This window comes from Vanessa atalanta, chromosome 25 (assembly GCF_905147765.1).
Source record: "Vanessa atalanta chromosome 25, ilVanAtal1.2, whole genome shotgun sequence".
Classification (NCBI taxonomy): domain Eukaryota; kingdom Metazoa; phylum Arthropoda; class Insecta; order Lepidoptera; family Nymphalidae; genus Vanessa; species Vanessa atalanta.
This window is the reverse complement of record NC_061895.1, coordinates 840,251-857,513: the sequence shown is the minus strand read 5'-3', so window position 1 is coordinate 857,513 and position 17,263 is coordinate 840,251. Positions and strand designations below refer to the sequence as shown.

Sequence of the window (17,263 nt, the reverse complement as noted above, 5' to 3'; positions counted from 1 at the left end):
GAGCGCGCAAATAGCTGAGTAGCTAAATAACCATTGAAATATATATTTTTTTTATATATTACGCTATTTCTATGACACAATCGTCCGTCGTTTTTAAATATATAAATATTATGAGTAGGTTATAAGAGTTTCAATGGTTTTAGGGTACCTTTAGCGTTTTTCTGACCTCAAAGAAATGTCGCATTATGGCCGACCTTGGCCTACAACACAGTTTAACCTTTTTGTGTTTTATATACTTTTGGTAAATTATTAAATGTCATAATTTTTATATTATATATAGATCTTTAACAGAGTTGGTGTTTGTTAGTTTATTTAATCGAGATTTTTTGTGTATAATGTGTAATGCTCAAACCACGTGGAAACCAAGATGCTTGAAGCTTCATCAACACGAAATTGAAATTTAAGGATTTCCATGTATATATTAGTTTAAGTAGTAACAATTAATGTTCCACTGCTGGGCAACGACCTTCTGTACTTTCTCTTATCTATGGAACTTATACAATCACAGTGTAAGTGTATAATATAATACATGCATACTTGTGGCATAATATCCTTCGACCTATGCAGGTTTATCCGCACGAGTTGAATTATGAACTCTTTACTTATTACATGGTGGTAGGCTTTTGTGCAAGTTTATCTATGGAGGTAGTATTCATGATATTCTACCGCCAAACAGCAAAAATTATTGATTTAAATTATTGGTTTGAAGGGGGAGTGACCCAGTGTAACTACAGTTTCAAGTGACGTAGATTCCAAGGTACTGGTCACGTTGGCGGGGTAAACCATGGCCAATATTCTTCAAAGCTCCAATATCTAGAGTAAATTACCTGTAAACAGTACACATGTGCTCTTCCGACTACCTATTAAATAAACAAATTCAAAATAAGCACTTTAACAGATTCCCTGTCAAAATAGCCGATAATAGTTAAGCAATAAGCATCAATCATATGTAATATACAGGATAGTTCCAAGACCTTTCCCTGTCCTGTATTTATGATATATGATTTGAGAAGAGATATATATGATTGGGGTAAGAGAAGAAGGGAAGACCGAGTAGTACTTTTCGAGTATTGAAACTGCATCTTTGATATATTTTCCTGTTCAATCAACTGTGACCTCTTGACTAGGCAAATGATTATTAAATATTGTGTGATTACTGTATGTAAATATAATCACATTTCGAATTATATGTTTTTGTATGTGTGTGTATTTGTTCGTATTTGGTTGTTGTTTGGATGTGTTTTTTTTTTATTTGTGCGATATTTCCCTAGACGTTCTAAGATTGCGTGATAAAGAACGCTATCATTAAGGCAGTCTATTGGATAGTATGTTATTATATTTCGTCTCAAGGCCGGCTTTAGAGATTTAGAGGGCCTGGCATAATAAAGGAGTGGAGCCCCCTAGTTATTATTTTACAAATTAATTTAAACAATTTAATTTTTATTTACAGATGACCTTTGCTACTCTTTCTATATCTTCATTCTGCATAATTCTGCACAACTTACTCAAATAAAAATTTTAACTCGTCGGAATTATTTTGTGCGTGCGTGCCCCTCTTTTGTGGAGGCCCCGGGCGGTTATCCCGGTAACCATCCCCTAATTCCAGCTCTGTTTTGTCTTGGCAATGAAGGAAATAATAAAATAAAATTCCCAAGTCAAATGATATTTGAGAGGAGTAATCGTCAATATACGCGTAACATTTCGTAATCATGTCGTAATAACAACGCCCTCAAATTGACTCCCCCATACGGAAGACTAATATCAACGTCACCCCGTCTATGTCTCGCGCCCTTTAATTTGAAAATGAACTCGAGGAAATACCTAAGCTGTATATATCGTGTAAATTTGTGGATGTATGAAACTCCATTTTTACATACTACATTACAACAAAATATACGTTTATCTTTGATATGTTATCACAATACATACAGATTAAGTTCATCATACTATATGTATTCTATACTAGCTGTTTCGTGTGATTTAACCCGCGATAAACACTCCTCTGACCCTAGTAGCGTGACGTTAAATAAGCCTATAGCGTTTCTTAGGAAATGGCCTATCAAATATCAAAACAATTTTTTAAATCCGACTGGTAGTTCCGGAGATTAGCGCGTTCAAAAAAACAAACCTTTCATCTTAACTATATTAATTTAGATTTAGAACAATATTTAGTATGGGACTAATTTGGGAAGCAAGTAAAGTATTACCTTATTTCTGAATATAATCAAGTCCATTGACTTCGGTGACTTTTGAGTTGAACTGAGTTTGGTAGACCTAGCTATTTCTCGGACTTTGTACACGTAAATCTTTGTACTCGTAAATTCAAATAAATTTCGAATTAGCCTTTTGCTTATTCGGGTTTCATGGTCTATGTCAAATTTCATTGGCTATTCCATATAAACTCAAAACTCTTAAAAAATATCAAAAACTGATATGCGTCGTTGTTTGAAATAATTATATTTAAAGGACACGCATCAAAATAGTGTATGACTGTATGTAAGTTATTAAAATTTTACGAGTGTACGAAGTGACTTCTTACCAAACCGCACTGCAGGCGAATAGTACAATCAGAATTTAGATGCAGTTACTATTTATTTGTATCGAGTGTCTCGATGGCCTAGTGGATTATTAATATCGAGTTTCTCGAGACGGGTCCAAACCGTGTCGGACCAATTCTTAGTAGCTAGGTTCAAACTTGCTCCATACCAAATTTAAACGTCTACTAGAGAATATTGCGGTTCTATAAATGAAAATATGTATGTCATCTAATGCTGTTAGCTGCGGTCGAACAAGGGTACGCCGCGCCCTTTCACTGCGTCTGCCGCACCTAAGGCGCTGTCTTCAAGGGCTTGGACTTTACTGCAGTGACGTTAAACGGTTAATGGAACCTGTCGCTTACAATAACGTGCCAGTAAATACTCTGTCGCGTTTAGAAAATACCAATTTTTATTTACATTTGAATGGGTGCGGATGAATAATTAATTAAGTTCTGTGTTTATAATAAATAAGAGACTGATTAATGGTCCACTGCTGGGCTAACTATCTCACTCACTCACATCACTCTTATCACCGCTGATAAAATACGGATTGGTGACACAAAGATATAAACGTGTCACAGGCACAAGTTGTACATATTAAAACTCGGCTGTGCTAGCTCGGAGAACTCTTTGGTAAAGATTTACGAGCGTCCACGTAGGCTCTATCTTTATCACAGCATTAATTACAAATGTGAAGGAAGAAATGAACAACACAATCACGACAAATATCTATCAATCAATAAACGCCATCCTGCCCCGCATTGCTAGTGACTGGGAATAAACAATACACCGCTTTACCCCTAACGGCTTATACAATTATTTGAAGAAAGTGTAGTTGTCTTGAGCTCTCGGCCAAAGATTTTGGATTAAATTGAATTTTGCCTTGCATAGTTTTGCTAGGAATTTTACGCTCTTATAGTAGTTGTTTTTAGGGCATAGGTAGGGCAAAAAACTGTCCATATGTTGCCGTCGTTTAAATTAACCATTCCTTAAATATAACCTAGACAACTGAGATGTTATTACATTGGCTTACTCACTCTTCAAGCCGGAACAAGTCAATATAATATGTATAAAATTAATATGATTGTTTGGAAAGTTTAGTTAGACACTGACTAATTTTTCTGTCATCATTGTTTGTTTACTCGAAAGGATAAGTCACAAAATTGCTTAATTAATCGCCTCTACAAAAGTACAAAGGTTACATTACCTAATAAATAGGCTAAGCTTCTTCAAAACTACCTCCGCTGTCGAAAGTTAACGTCTTACGTTCGCGGTGAAATTTGAATGGACATTTTGAATTCTTGCCAAATTCGTATTGTATCGATTCAAATTCTAAACTGATATATAACTTGAGAACCAGTGTTTGATTCAACAATACAACTTTGGGTTGTAATGTACAGTCAATTGTTTAGAAGTCAAAAATCATTATACTGTATTCGAGTATGGTCTAACGTATTTTTGAAATGTCATTTTACAAGATCAATGATAAATATCGTAATCACATATAATTAAAAGTATATATTAGTAATTACCCGGACCCTTTGTACCGGGTTATGTGGTATTCTTACCCTCTAAAGGACTGCGAAGGCCGTCGGCAAGGATCGGAGAGCTGTCATGCTTTGCTCCGCTCGTGGCAACGCGGAGATCTCGACAGGAGGCGAAGGCGCACTCCTCACAAATGTATATAAAAATCAGATTGACTTAAATTTTAACGTAACACTGCGTACGTAATAGAAAAGATTTTTTGATATTTAAATTAACTTTGTATGAATTTTACCTATTTAAAGACAGGGGACCACTAACCATCTTTGTAATTATTTATACAATAATCAGCCTTATTGATAAATATTTTTATAACATCAATTACATATTGATATGGGAAATAATCAGGCAAGCACCTCTGGATTTTCATGTGCTTAATTTGTGTTTATAATTCATCTCGTGTTCGGTGGTAAAGGAAAACATCGTGAAATTCCGCTTCATGCGTATTTGCCAACTCGCATTGGAGCAGCGTGGTGGAATATGCTCCGAACCTTCTCCTCAAAGGGAGAGGAGGCCTTAGCCCAGCAGTGGGAATTCAGTCTCTTAATGTAAATAAAAGAAGTAAAAAATCTCGAACTAGGCACATTTGCATTTGCATAAACATTGTTAGGATATAGGAAAAGACGGAGGGTACCACTACCTGCCCCCTCCCACGCGGTTGGAAACTAGTTTGTCTATAAAGAGCTGTACGTACGGTACATCCGATTAAAACGACCTCTACAGAAAGTGATTACGCTTTGAAACCGAAAGCTTCTGTCTCAGGCACGTACGCCTCTTGCTTTGAACAATGTATATACAAGCCTTAATTTCCATTAAGTTTTCACATTACGTTAATACTTTAGGCTTACGTGATTGGTATTTAAATTGGCTGCTGTTGAATGCATTACCTTTTACTGGGAAATTATTTTGTACTTGCAAATTTTTAAACGTTTAGAAGGTAAATTGCGATGAACATTGCCAAGTACCATCAAGACCTACAGAAGTGTTTTCTATATTTATCCGACAGTAGATAAACCAAAAGGAGGGTTATGATGAGTAAGCTGTGTGTGTATTTTCTGCTGTTTTCGCATATGTTCAAATTAACTATTAATTATTATCTGTCCAATGAGGGGAATACCGTTAGGAGCGTCTTCTGAGTCCAATGATTTTAGATTATGTGACGTCATTATGGCAATACAATATGGCGCTAAGAGAGCACAGTCCTAGTAAAGAGAAAAAATCTGTTTTTAGTGAATGGTAATGGGTATCAAATGAAAGGGCTTAACAGGAATATGTGCATTTAATATAAAGATATATTTTTTATTATAGATCTATACTATTTATGTTCAATTGTTTCAATTTTCTTGTAATATACCGCCAAACAGCCATATTTAGTAGTATTTTGGTTTGGACAGAGAGTGGGCCAGTGTACATATACCAGGTGACCAGTCACCATACGGTGGCTCATTTTTTAGACCGCCTACCTATAACATAAGAGGAATCCGTTGTGATTTGATATCATAAGTATAATATAAGATCTAATATTCTTGTAAACAGTCGACAAGTGCTAGTGAGCTATATTTTATTAACTTCATCTAAAATTAATTCCAAGAAAGGAATGACTAATATAGACTCTGATATAACTCTTCTTGTGAATAGTATTAGTATCATTAGAAGATTTTTTTCGTCATTTAATATTGAATCATGTCATTTTGTCTTTATGTTAAAAAAGTGTATGGCAAATGGGCTAGTTTGACATTGATATTTTTTTTTATAAATAAATAAATATTGAACAACATCACATACATTACTCTGATCCCAATGTAAGTAGCTAAAGCACTTGTGTTGTGGATAATCGGAAATGACGGTACCACAAATACCCAGACCCAAGACAACATAGAAAATTAATAAACATTTTCTACATTGACTCGCCCGGGAATCGAACCCGGGACCTCAGAGTAGCTTACCCATGAAAACCGGTGTACTCGAAATATCAACCATCTCTTGAGTCGCTAATGCGTCACCAATTATGGGAACCGAGATGTTACGTCTCTTGTGCCTGTAGTTACACTGGCACACACACCGGAACAGCACAATTCTAAATATAGCTGTTTGGCCATAGTGTGTGATGATTGAGTTAGTAGTACCCAGACGGTTACAAAGCCCCAAAGTAAGCTGATTTCATTTTATAAGGTCGAAGGCCTCATAGCAATAGTTAGACTTCCCCTTCCTTTTTACACTGTCTACCTCTTAACACTAATGTTTCCATGGGGTCCTTTTCGTCCTACTGAAATAACAATTTCTTCAACACTCATAGTTTAAAGTTCGTAATAAACTATATGATATTATTTTGTAGATTCATTGATACACGTTCGTTGATAATCCGGCTGTTTTGATTCGTTTATTTTATAAATGGTAAATAAACTAATTATAGGAAGCTGTATGACACTATTCCGTATAAAAACTAGTGAATGAATTTGATGAACGCCTATACGGCATGTTGCGTACGCGCACCTTATATGGCGCCTGCGCTCGCGCAACACCCGTCAACGACGATTGCCAGATATACAGCACGTGGGTTGATTATTGTTGAATATTGATTACATATCATAAATTTAATTTTATATTTATTTAATTAATTATTTGTGGTCGATATTTAAAAAAAAGACTTAAATATATTAAATTATATTTTATAATGTAGTTGTATCTAAATGCGCAGTTCCGGGTGATCTTATATAACTTAGTCTTTTCTCAATAAATGGACAATCTCTAGCAAAATTATTATTTATTAACTAGCTACGCCCGCGACTTCGTGTACGTTTGATTTTATTGTTCAGTTCGCTGATTTTATTTCTTATTAATTCTGTATTAGGTAGCTTTTGCGGTATTAAGTCGTGGGTGGGAGGCTCCCGGCGTGACGGCGGAGTGGTGGTATACGCGAGGTCTGCGCGCGGTACTGGACAGTATTTGGACATTGCATCGTGACTTTATTATTATTTTACACATATATAATTTTAAAGTAGCCTAAGTTACTCCTTATTGCATCAGCTACCTGACAGTGAAAGTCCAGTCAAAATTGATCCAGCCGTTCCAGAGATTAGCCGTAACAAACAAACAGACACACAGAAATTGTAAAAAATGTTATTTTGGTATATGTACCGTGCATACATTCATATGCATTTAGTAAATAGCGGTTATTTCAATATTAAATCAAATCAAATCAATTTTATTCAAGTAAACTTCACAACGAGGATATTTTGAATCGTCGATATTAAAATACTACCTCCGTTTCGGAAAGCAGTCTCCAGCGAGAAACGGCAAGAAACTCGCATAGTTGCTCTTTTTAAATAAACAGATATACAATGCTGTCTTTTTACAATAATTAGTGTCCTGTGATGGAACCCGAGCCTAAATCCAGGCGTTTTTTTCTAAAAAGTATTCTTTTAATGAATAATATGACTTATTTATTAATTTAGTCTTAATAAACTTTTTAAATTTCGCAAATGGTAAATTGGTTACATTTACCGGTATCTTGTTATATATGCGTATACCATTGCCCAAAAACGTTCTCTGTACCGTATGCAAACGGAAACTAGGGCTTGTATTAATAGTGTGTATATCAGCTTTTATGGAATACTTTTGTATATTTTTTATAAACATTATATTATCGTAAAAATATTGTGAATTACAAACATACACTCCAATTTTATCATATAGATAGGCCTGACAGCATTGAGCAAACAAACAAACTCTCCGGCTGTTCTATATTAATAATATGGAATATCAATGACACCTCGTGTATTATAAATTCAAATTGTCATAATGTTGTCACGGCAGTTGTTAAGTCGTTTGTGTTATGAGAGCAAATACTTACGTTATGACGTCATCAATATTTGTTGAGTATCGTAAATAGAGGATATTAATGGTTATTTATTTGAGGTTATGTCTGATAAGGTTAGGAATTTTTCATTTGAACTCAGATTAAAATATTTCGCTTTTTAATTAGCAGTGTTTATGGGCAAAATGGAGCCGAGATCGCCCAGTGGTTAGAACGCGTGCATTTTAACCGATGATTTCGGGTTCAAACCAGACAAGCACCACTGAATTTTCATGTTCTTAATTTGTGGTCATAATTCATCTCATACTCAGCGGTGAAGGAAAACATCGTAAGGAAACCTGCATGTGTCTAATTTCAACGAAATTCTGCCACATGTGTATTCCACTAACCCGCATTAGAGCAGCGTGGTGGAATATGCTCGAAAACCTTTTCCTCAAAGGGAGAGGAGGCCTTAGCCCAGTAGTGGGAAATTTACATGCTGTTAATATTATAAAAACATAGAAAACTAATGAACTTTTTCTACATCGACTCGGCCGGAAATCGACCCGAGACCTCGGAGTGGCGTACCCATGAAAACCGGTGTACACACTACTCGACCACGGAGTTCGACAAATATACATATTGTTGATTATCTAATTAATAAATACTAATAAAACCGAAGTCGGTTCGAAAAAGCTGACGCTAAAAATATCTCAAAATAAAATTAACAGTGCAAAATTCACGGGGGAAATGCAACGTGGTTTATGTCATCGTTAGTTAAGCAGTCTGCAGCCCGAGGCAATGAACAAACGGGAGGGGAGACCGCCGAGAGGGTGTTTAAAGTCTAGATATGATGAACGTAACGTTATACCAGCTTTCGCGTGGCCGAACGACTTCGAAATATTAAAACAATAGCTTTTATAAACGATTTAAATATCCTTGTTGCAATGATGTAGAGCAATAAACTTAATTTATCTTTAATTATACATTTTCTTTATAGAAAAGAAGGTGCACCAGTACGAATACATTTATGGGCTCTTAATTTTTATATAAGTTTTGAGGTATTATGATTTTGGAACACTATTGCTGAGTATTGCTGTTTGTTAGGTTGATGAGAGGGTGGTACCTACACATTCCATTTTGCACAAAGTAAACATTTCCGTTCCGTTCCGATTTACGAAACGTACACGGTCGCTTATACATTGAGCTTCGTAGACAAATCTACTATTGGTTAAACGATTCGTTTCTCAAATATACGAACTGGGTATTAATTAAGATCTATTAAAAGTGTTTAATTTTATTCAACTTAATAGTTTTGCTTCTTCAAACATAATCTTTTGGATGCCCGGCTTCTAACACGGTGGCCGAGAGACCTCGACCTCGTGAGATCCGGTGTTTACCGTTTGCTTACTGCTCTCATAATCGGATACGATTGCAATTTGACAGAGAAAAAAGGCTTACGTGGTTACTAGGGAGTATTAACATTCAAACAAACCACTGTGAAGTTCTTGACTAAAAAGTTTCAATAACTTTTTAATATATATTCGGGGTTTAAATCGAGGCACGTAAGTTAGTCACTAGACCAACCAGTCAATGTCTAAGCTATTATTATAAGGATACCCAAATCAAAATAAAAAATCAAAATATACTTTATTCAAGTAGGCTTTTACAAGCACTTTTGAATTGTCGTTTAACAAACAATTTTAAGTAAAGCTACCACCGGTTCGGAATGTACAATGATTCTATCGAGAAGAACCTACAAGAAACTCAATAGTTACTATTTCTAATAATACAGTCATGTTAGTTAAATACAATTATATATTTATGTTATGTGTCCTGCCTGGAAGTCAACAAGCATGAACTACTCGCTTTTTTTTACCACATATTATATCAACTTTGCTGAGTCTGGTGCAATTTGTTTCCCCAGTAATGACTATATTTGTCTCGTAAGGAGCTCGCCCTTCGATAGCAAGGTCGTTGACATAAATGACTCATTGCGTTAACGAGATTCTATCGAGAATAATTATGCACACTATCATTCTATCACATGCCTAACAGCGACTTGGAAGGAATTGTTCTAGAAAGTCCTTCGAGAGCGATGGGAGTGAAATGTTAACTTTAAATATCGAATTTGTATTTAACCTTTTTAATGTGTATTGTTTGAAACTTTACGGATGATATACGTGCCAGTATTGTTACGTAAATTACTAATTACTACTAAATATAAAAATAGATTCAGTAATTTATTTTTAATATATTTTTATTATACCTATTTGTATAGTCTGATTGATTTTATTTAACAAATATATATATATATATATATATATTTATTTATTTGTTAAATATATATATATATATATATATATATATATATATATATATATATATATATATATATTTTTTTTATTAATGTTTTTGGAAGTTTGGTCTTTGAAGGAATATGACAGGGTCTTATTACATCTACTGTAAAAGATTGTTGTTACAAATACCTCGAGGATCCCAGAGGCTCGGAATTGCGATTCAACTGGAATATGTTAATGCTTAATTATCAATCATTACATAGTATAAAACAAGGTCGCTCAGCGCTGTCTGTCCGTCTGTATGCTTAGATCTTTAAAATCACACAATGGATTTTGATGCGGCTTTTTTTAATGGATAATACATGCACAATATAGTAGAGAAACAGTGATAATTTTAGAGGTTTAGTGGGTTAAAGTGTTGTCGTAAATAAACACATTTTTTGCGCTTACAATGGTGGCTCAACCCTATGGATAGATCAAAATAATGTACTACAGTATTGTACACTTTAAAAATATCTTCAAAAAAGTCCGCGATGGTATATGTCTATCTCTAATCTAACGCATAATAACTATTTCTTTATCCTTTACTTTTTAGGCGAAATAATGACTTATTTTCGAAGCGATTTTAAGTAATACAGCATAAATCCTTATCTAATTAAGTATCTTAAATACATTGTGCATTTAATCTCTGGGAAAATTAATCGGAGGATTAGTTTATAGCGGCACTGATTGAGAAATATAATTAAAAGGCAGCCTCTGCCACATAAATTTAATAGAGAAATGTGTCAAGTATGAACCAGCAAAACAACGAAGCTGAAAATATTACAGATAACATTTAAATATCAGTAGTGTTTCTGTGAAACCTTTTTACTTTGATTTACATTTGTGATAAAAAAGTTTTAATTTGATCAATTTTAAATAAATATTCTCTTTCCTCGGATGAAATAAAACGAACCGTTTCAAGATATATCATCATCAGCGACATTTGACTGATTCGTCGGTGGTAGTAGTTAGATATCGTCACAGAGCGCCAAGGTTCTGAATTCAAACCATAGGTCAGGCCGATAAAATTTATAGGTATTTTCCGCCCAGTGGCATTTAGCCCACTGGAAATTGAAAGTGTTTACACTTCCGTACCTCGGAAAGCACTTGAATGCTGATCCTGCGCCTGAACTCTTTCCAGTCCAGTCGGATTAGCTGAACCATTGGATTATGAGATGAGAGAATCAATAGTGCATCTGTGATTATAGCCTATAATATGTCTTGCGTAGTTGGCTGGTCTTTGAGGTTAGCCGGCGTGATCGAAGTTAGTCAAGACGTTGTCAACATTATCAGCGATAGTCATTAATTTTAAAGAATTTGTCGCTTCGTTTTTCAGTAGATATTTCAATGTCTTCTCTGTTTCAGGTCTCTCGTCTGGTGATACTCCATGAAGAAGCAGAAGATGGCAACGCCATGCCGGACCTGGCTCGGCCGGTGCAGGCCGTGTCGCTGGCTGTTAATAACTTAGTCAAGGTATATTACTTACTTTAATTAGTTCATCTTGTATAATATATTGTTTATTTGAAAGTCCGCGACAACTTATGTTGTATGTAGATATCGGGCTAGTCGCTGGTTTGCCATTAATATTAGTGTTGGTGTCAAGATTTTGTACATAGATACTGTTCGCAAAAGTGACAATTAGGATCATGCTAAAAATGGAATTGGTTTTGGAGACTAGAGGTTATGTTCGCTTCCTAATGAAAGCTCTGCTCTGCTCGTGACTTGGCATCACGAGCAGAGCACAGCACATGAGAGGTGCGGATGTGTTATTTCGATATGTGTGGTGTCTCTGTGTACGTGCCGACGACGACCATCACACAGGTTTTAATAATAGATGGAAAATAAAAAAAAACCCTGTCCCACTAAAGGACGGAAGATTTGCCTTCATTTTTAAGATTATTTTTTTTTGTAAATATTAAAGCCTTGTTATATATTTACTGGAAGATTATATAGACGCGCATTATAAAAAAATAATGTTTGCGTTAGACGTTCAATTTTAATTCAACTAAAAATGTTGTTTAACAAATATACTATTTGTCACAGATAAAGAATTTAAGGCACATTTCTTTCTACTATTCTTTTCTATATAAGTGAACAAGAGTATTTTCCAGAGTAAAGATGACGTAAGTAGAACAAATAGGATTTATTCGCTTGCAGTTTTCTTCAAGTATTGCGAAGTAAGACGCGCTAAAAATACTCTGCTGTATGGGAAATAAACAACAGTATATTTGGATCTTCGTGTAGTGATTTTGAAAAAAATATAATTCTGTGTCAAACAGACGCTCTCAAATATTTGTGAATATGTAAATACAGTTTTATATTCTGGACCAACGAGAGCGCAGTGTCGCTAACTCAAATTCTCATGGAACGCCAATACGGTGTTTCGAAACCAATCTGTAAATCAAGATGTAAACAGGTGGGCCATGAAACGATCGAATCGTCTGATGATGCAGTGCTTCGGACCGACATGCCGGGTGCCTTGCGGAGAGTGGAAGGAGCGGCCACACTATTACAGCAGGCTTCAGATATGCTCAGGGTAGATCCTTACTCTGGACCTGCTAGGTGAGTGGCAATTTTTTTTGGATAATTATTTCAAATAAACGTTTCATATAATGTATTATTTATGATTGGAAGGCAATAATGCAAACGGTCTTTCTAATGGTAGAGTTCACATTCGTTGATAGACATTAACATTGTCCAGACAACTATCTTAGATATTATGGCCCATTTGCCTGTAATAACACTCGTTCAGTCGCCCTTAACGGGAATACAGCTATGTTCAGTATAAAGTAATTAGTAGCATAATAACTGATGGTAATTGTTTGATTTTGGTTCGTGCATAGACCTTTAAGTTCGATTCTGCCTTGCTGAACTTGTGTCCACGGCCTTGGTCACCAGTTTACACGAGCTCCAATCACTGTATGATGCTTTTCTTTGACTCTCTGCTAGTTAACTGCCTATATAACCTTTGTACACCAGCATGCATCAGGGACATCGACAGATTGTGGACGCGGCGAGGTTAACGCGCACTTTATTATCAGGGTGCATTTCCGTATAGCCAACTTCCATATGATCTCACACATGACCTTGTGCAAGGCCAATCGCCATTTAATAAGGTTAAAATAAAACAGTTCTATTGTATTTTATCATGGTAGCAGATGAGATCAATAGGATTAACTTAGCTTTAACTTTGTGTAATATATGTTTTGGATTTTTTCAGGAAAAAACTCATCGAAGGTTCCCGCGGTATCCTTCAAGGGACATCGGGTTTACTTCTCTGTTTCGACGAATCGGAAGTTAGGAAAATTGTCAAGGAATGCAAAAAGGTTGACAACTTCTATTTCTAGTCCAAGAAATAACTTTGAACATGTTTTGAGTACCATAAAAAACTACAAGATATTATGGTATTTTAAACTGACCAATTCGTTATGAAAATGAATGGGAAATACCTGTAATTCTAATGTTTGTCTTTTACAGGTGCTAGATTATCTAGGAGTCGCCGAAGTGATAGATACAATGGAAGACCTGGTCCAGTTTTTGAGAGATATATCACCTGCTTTATCGAAGGCTGCTAGAGAGGTTAGTTAAACAATCTCGAAGTGGTGTTCTATCGCGATGAAAACTTTGTGCTTGAGGAATGCCGAGTTTTCAATGAGGTGTTAAATATTCGTTACATCCTATAAATATAGCGACCATGGTAACTGCGACCTAATATTCAATGTATTTAATATTATAGAACGTATGTAGGTCGCATCCAGATCAGTCGGTTAGACAAAATTACAAAGCTTTCACTCGGATTTTATTTATAAAAAAAAACCAAACTTTATGGAAACGACGGGTATCTGTTCGATTTAGTTATCAACAAATTTGGCTGGAATTTGACAGCAATTTGAACGAAAGTAAATTGAAAAAAAATTGTTCCGAGAATTTAAGGAATGGATTTTGTATAGGCTCCCAGGGTTGAAAGACTCCTATTGATGATACACGTGATCATGTTGATAACACTGAGTTGGATTAACTCTAAAATATAAAACTTGGCTAATTATTTCTTATAAAGGAGTTTCTTCAGTAGTGTAGTAATAGTACTAAGAATATTGTAAAAGAAAAATTTAATCTGAATTATAAGATGTAGGGCATACACGTTCGTCTAAAAATAAAAATTGTATAAAATTTAATAAGCATCATGTCTGCGTGCTAACGTTAATACAATCTCAATAACACATGTAGGTCGCGTCCAGAGCGGCGGAACTAACGCACCCCCCGCACGCGGAAACTCTCACTCGTTGCTTGGAGAGCGTTAAGCGGCTCGCTCCCGTCCTCATCTGCTCGATGAAGATATACATACATATACTATCTGAGGGTGAGTCATCGGATCTATTTTGTACATTATTCGTCTTAATTTTGCCTCGTTGCCTTCGAAGGATCGTATCTAAGGGATTTGTCCTTGGAGTCAATAGTCAAATAGTGGTAGACAGATGGGCAAATGGGCCTTCAGAGGGTAAGTCCGCCGCCCAAAGACATTGGCTCTGTAAGAAATATTAAGCAAACCTTACATCACACCAATTCGCCACCAACCTTAAGAACTGAGATGTTATGTCCTTTGTTTTTACTCACTCACTCTTGGAACCGAAGAACACTACAATACTAAGTATTGTTCTTTGGTGATAGGTGTTACTTACCCAGACGGGCTTTCACAAAGCCCTACCTTAGCCCCTTTTGGTTAGATTCAAATGAAACTTATTGAGTTGGTTCTCGTGTTCTTATTCTACCATCAGAACTGTAAAAATATTAAAAGCCTGTAAATGTTCCAATGCGGATTGAAGAACAATTCTAAGTTCGTTTTTGGAGAATATTGTAGACCAATATAATTGACGTTGGCTTAAGGTGGGTTGGTCCAATGCATTAGCACCAATGTAGTTAACGTCGGTCCAAAGCAGGTTGATCCAACATTGTAATACCAATACAGTTTGAGACCAATGTAGTCAACATTGGTTCAAAGCGCGTTGTAAAGACAAGTTCAGCAAATGAAATTTGAGTGAATTTCAACTGGGCGTTTTCATCATGGTGATTGAAACAACAGTACTTAACGTTCAATAGCGATATTTTTCAAATGAAGGTTAAGTTAGTTCAATATAAGTCCAAGGACATCACTACGCTTGATATGTCTTTGTAAAATCGGACATCTTTGGTAGCTGTACGTTTCGACAGGCAGAAAATATGCGCTTTGTTGAAAATTAAAGTCTGCGATTGACTTAATTTGTTTTTTATATTTAATTGTTGTAAATTTCCAGGTGGTAAAGGCATTGAAGACGCCGCTGAAAATAGAAACTATTTAGCACAGCGTATGGCTGACGAGATACACGAAATTATACGGTTAGTGTTTATCATCTATTAGAGTAAAACTCTCTCGGGCCATTAATCTTTCTGTTTTTATTTAAAATCCAAAAGCAGACGATGCATATTATATATGTCGTCAGTAGGTATATAGCTTAAAGGATTTATTGAGCTGTGATGGCTCAGTGGTTGGAACCGATGATTGCGGGATGAAACCCAGGCAGGCCACGCTGAATTTTCATTTTATTAATGTTTGTTTATAATACATCTCGTGCTCGTTGCTCAAGAAGAATGTCGTGAAATGAAGGCATGTGTCTAATAATCAATGAAATTCTGTCACATGTGTATTTACTAATCTACAATGTTACAATTACAGTGGGATATTTACACGCTGTTATTAAATATGGGGGAGGGGTGTTGGAGGGGGGGTGTGTTATAAATAATATAAGTAATTTAATGCATAGCTATTTAAATAGATTTGTTAATCGATATGTGTGTTTTAATGATATTAAATATTTTTTTTTAGAGTTCTTCAGCTAACATCGTACGTAGAGGACGGAGGCGAGAAAGACAATATCGCTGTGCTGAAAGCGCTGCAAAGCATGATCCACAACAAGTCCGGAGCGGCGCACGAGTTCCTCAACGTGAGTTGTTGATTCTATGATCTCAATATGAGTTATATCAATCAATTGTCTATATGAATTTATATTATAAATCTGAAGAGTCTCTTTGTTTGGTTGAACGCGCTGATCTCAGAAACTATTGGTCCGTTTTGAAAAAAATGTTTTAGAATTAGAAAGGTAATTTATCAGGGCTATAGGTTGTATACGCTCTGACCAAAAGGCGCGGAGTATTAAGAATGGGGATTTCTTATTTATGGGCTTCCCGTGCATGCGCTGTGGGTATGATAAAGTTTCGCAAAAATCACGTATGGCAGAATTTGTGATAAAGTCGAGAGAAGTCGAGACGAATCGGTCGCGACGATGCGATATATATCACAGAGCCTACTACAGATATGATGATATGAGTAGTTTAGAGTAGTAGAGAGTAGAGCGACTAATGATGTGCGTATTCCGGCCGCAGGACGGCGGCGCGCAGCGCAACGGCGCGGGCGAGCGCGCGCTGCGCGGCGTGCTCACGGCCGCGCAGCGCGCCGCCGAGCATCTGGCGCCCGCGCAGGCCGAGCTGCTGCGCGCCACGGCGCGGTCAGTGCGGCTTTGGCTCATTTCACTAACTGCCCCCCCCCCCCCCCCCCTGATAGAGACAGGTTCAAACGCATAACGTGTCACACCGCTCCACCTGGCCGGACAGGCTGCCCTCGCCCGAAGTCGCTCCGTAACTGACACGCACGCGCCCGGACGCGCCCACGCGTGCTGATATTGTAGATATGATAATCCGTTGTTGATTTCAGTTCCGGCGGTATTAACGCGGACATGTTGTGCGATGAACGTCAGTACGGACACGGGATGGAGGCGAAGGTATGATTGGATGAAAGAATCTATGTACTATTAGTCTTAAGTCCGACAACTATATTAGATTGAATATTTTGTAGGTCTAGTTTTGATTACATATTAAGAATGAACTGAATAGTTACTCTTTTCTACGATTTTAATTACATGTTATGTCAATAAAGTACAATAAAATTTTTATACATCCTTCCTAGAAGTTAACAATCACTAAGTCTGCACTTTTTTATCATTAATGTAATTTTA

At 36.2% G+C, this 17,263-nt stretch overlaps 1 protein-coding gene across 1 annotated transcript in view; it reads left to right on the top strand.

The window, feature by feature from the left end:
• Nucleotides 1–17,263, top strand: part of LOC125073641 (vinculin) — a 46,999-nt gene that overhangs the window by 10,097 nt on the left and 19,639 nt on the right. Inside the window, exons 2-10 of the mRNA XM_047684534.1 lie at nt 11,583–11,690; nt 12,634–12,779; nt 13,438–13,543; nt 13,695–13,796; nt 14,445–14,577; nt 15,509–15,590; nt 16,078–16,195; nt 16,635–16,756; nt 16,963–17,029. Coding sequence (XP_047540490.1) covers nt 11,583–11,690; nt 12,634–12,779; nt 13,438–13,543; nt 13,695–13,796; nt 14,445–14,577; nt 15,509–15,590; nt 16,078–16,195; nt 16,635–16,756; nt 16,963–17,029 — 984 coding nt within the window. The remainder of the gene's footprint in view (nt 1–11,582; nt 11,691–12,633; nt 12,780–13,437; nt 13,544–13,694; nt 13,797–14,444; nt 14,578–15,508; nt 15,591–16,077; nt 16,196–16,634; nt 16,757–16,962; nt 17,030–17,263) is intronic.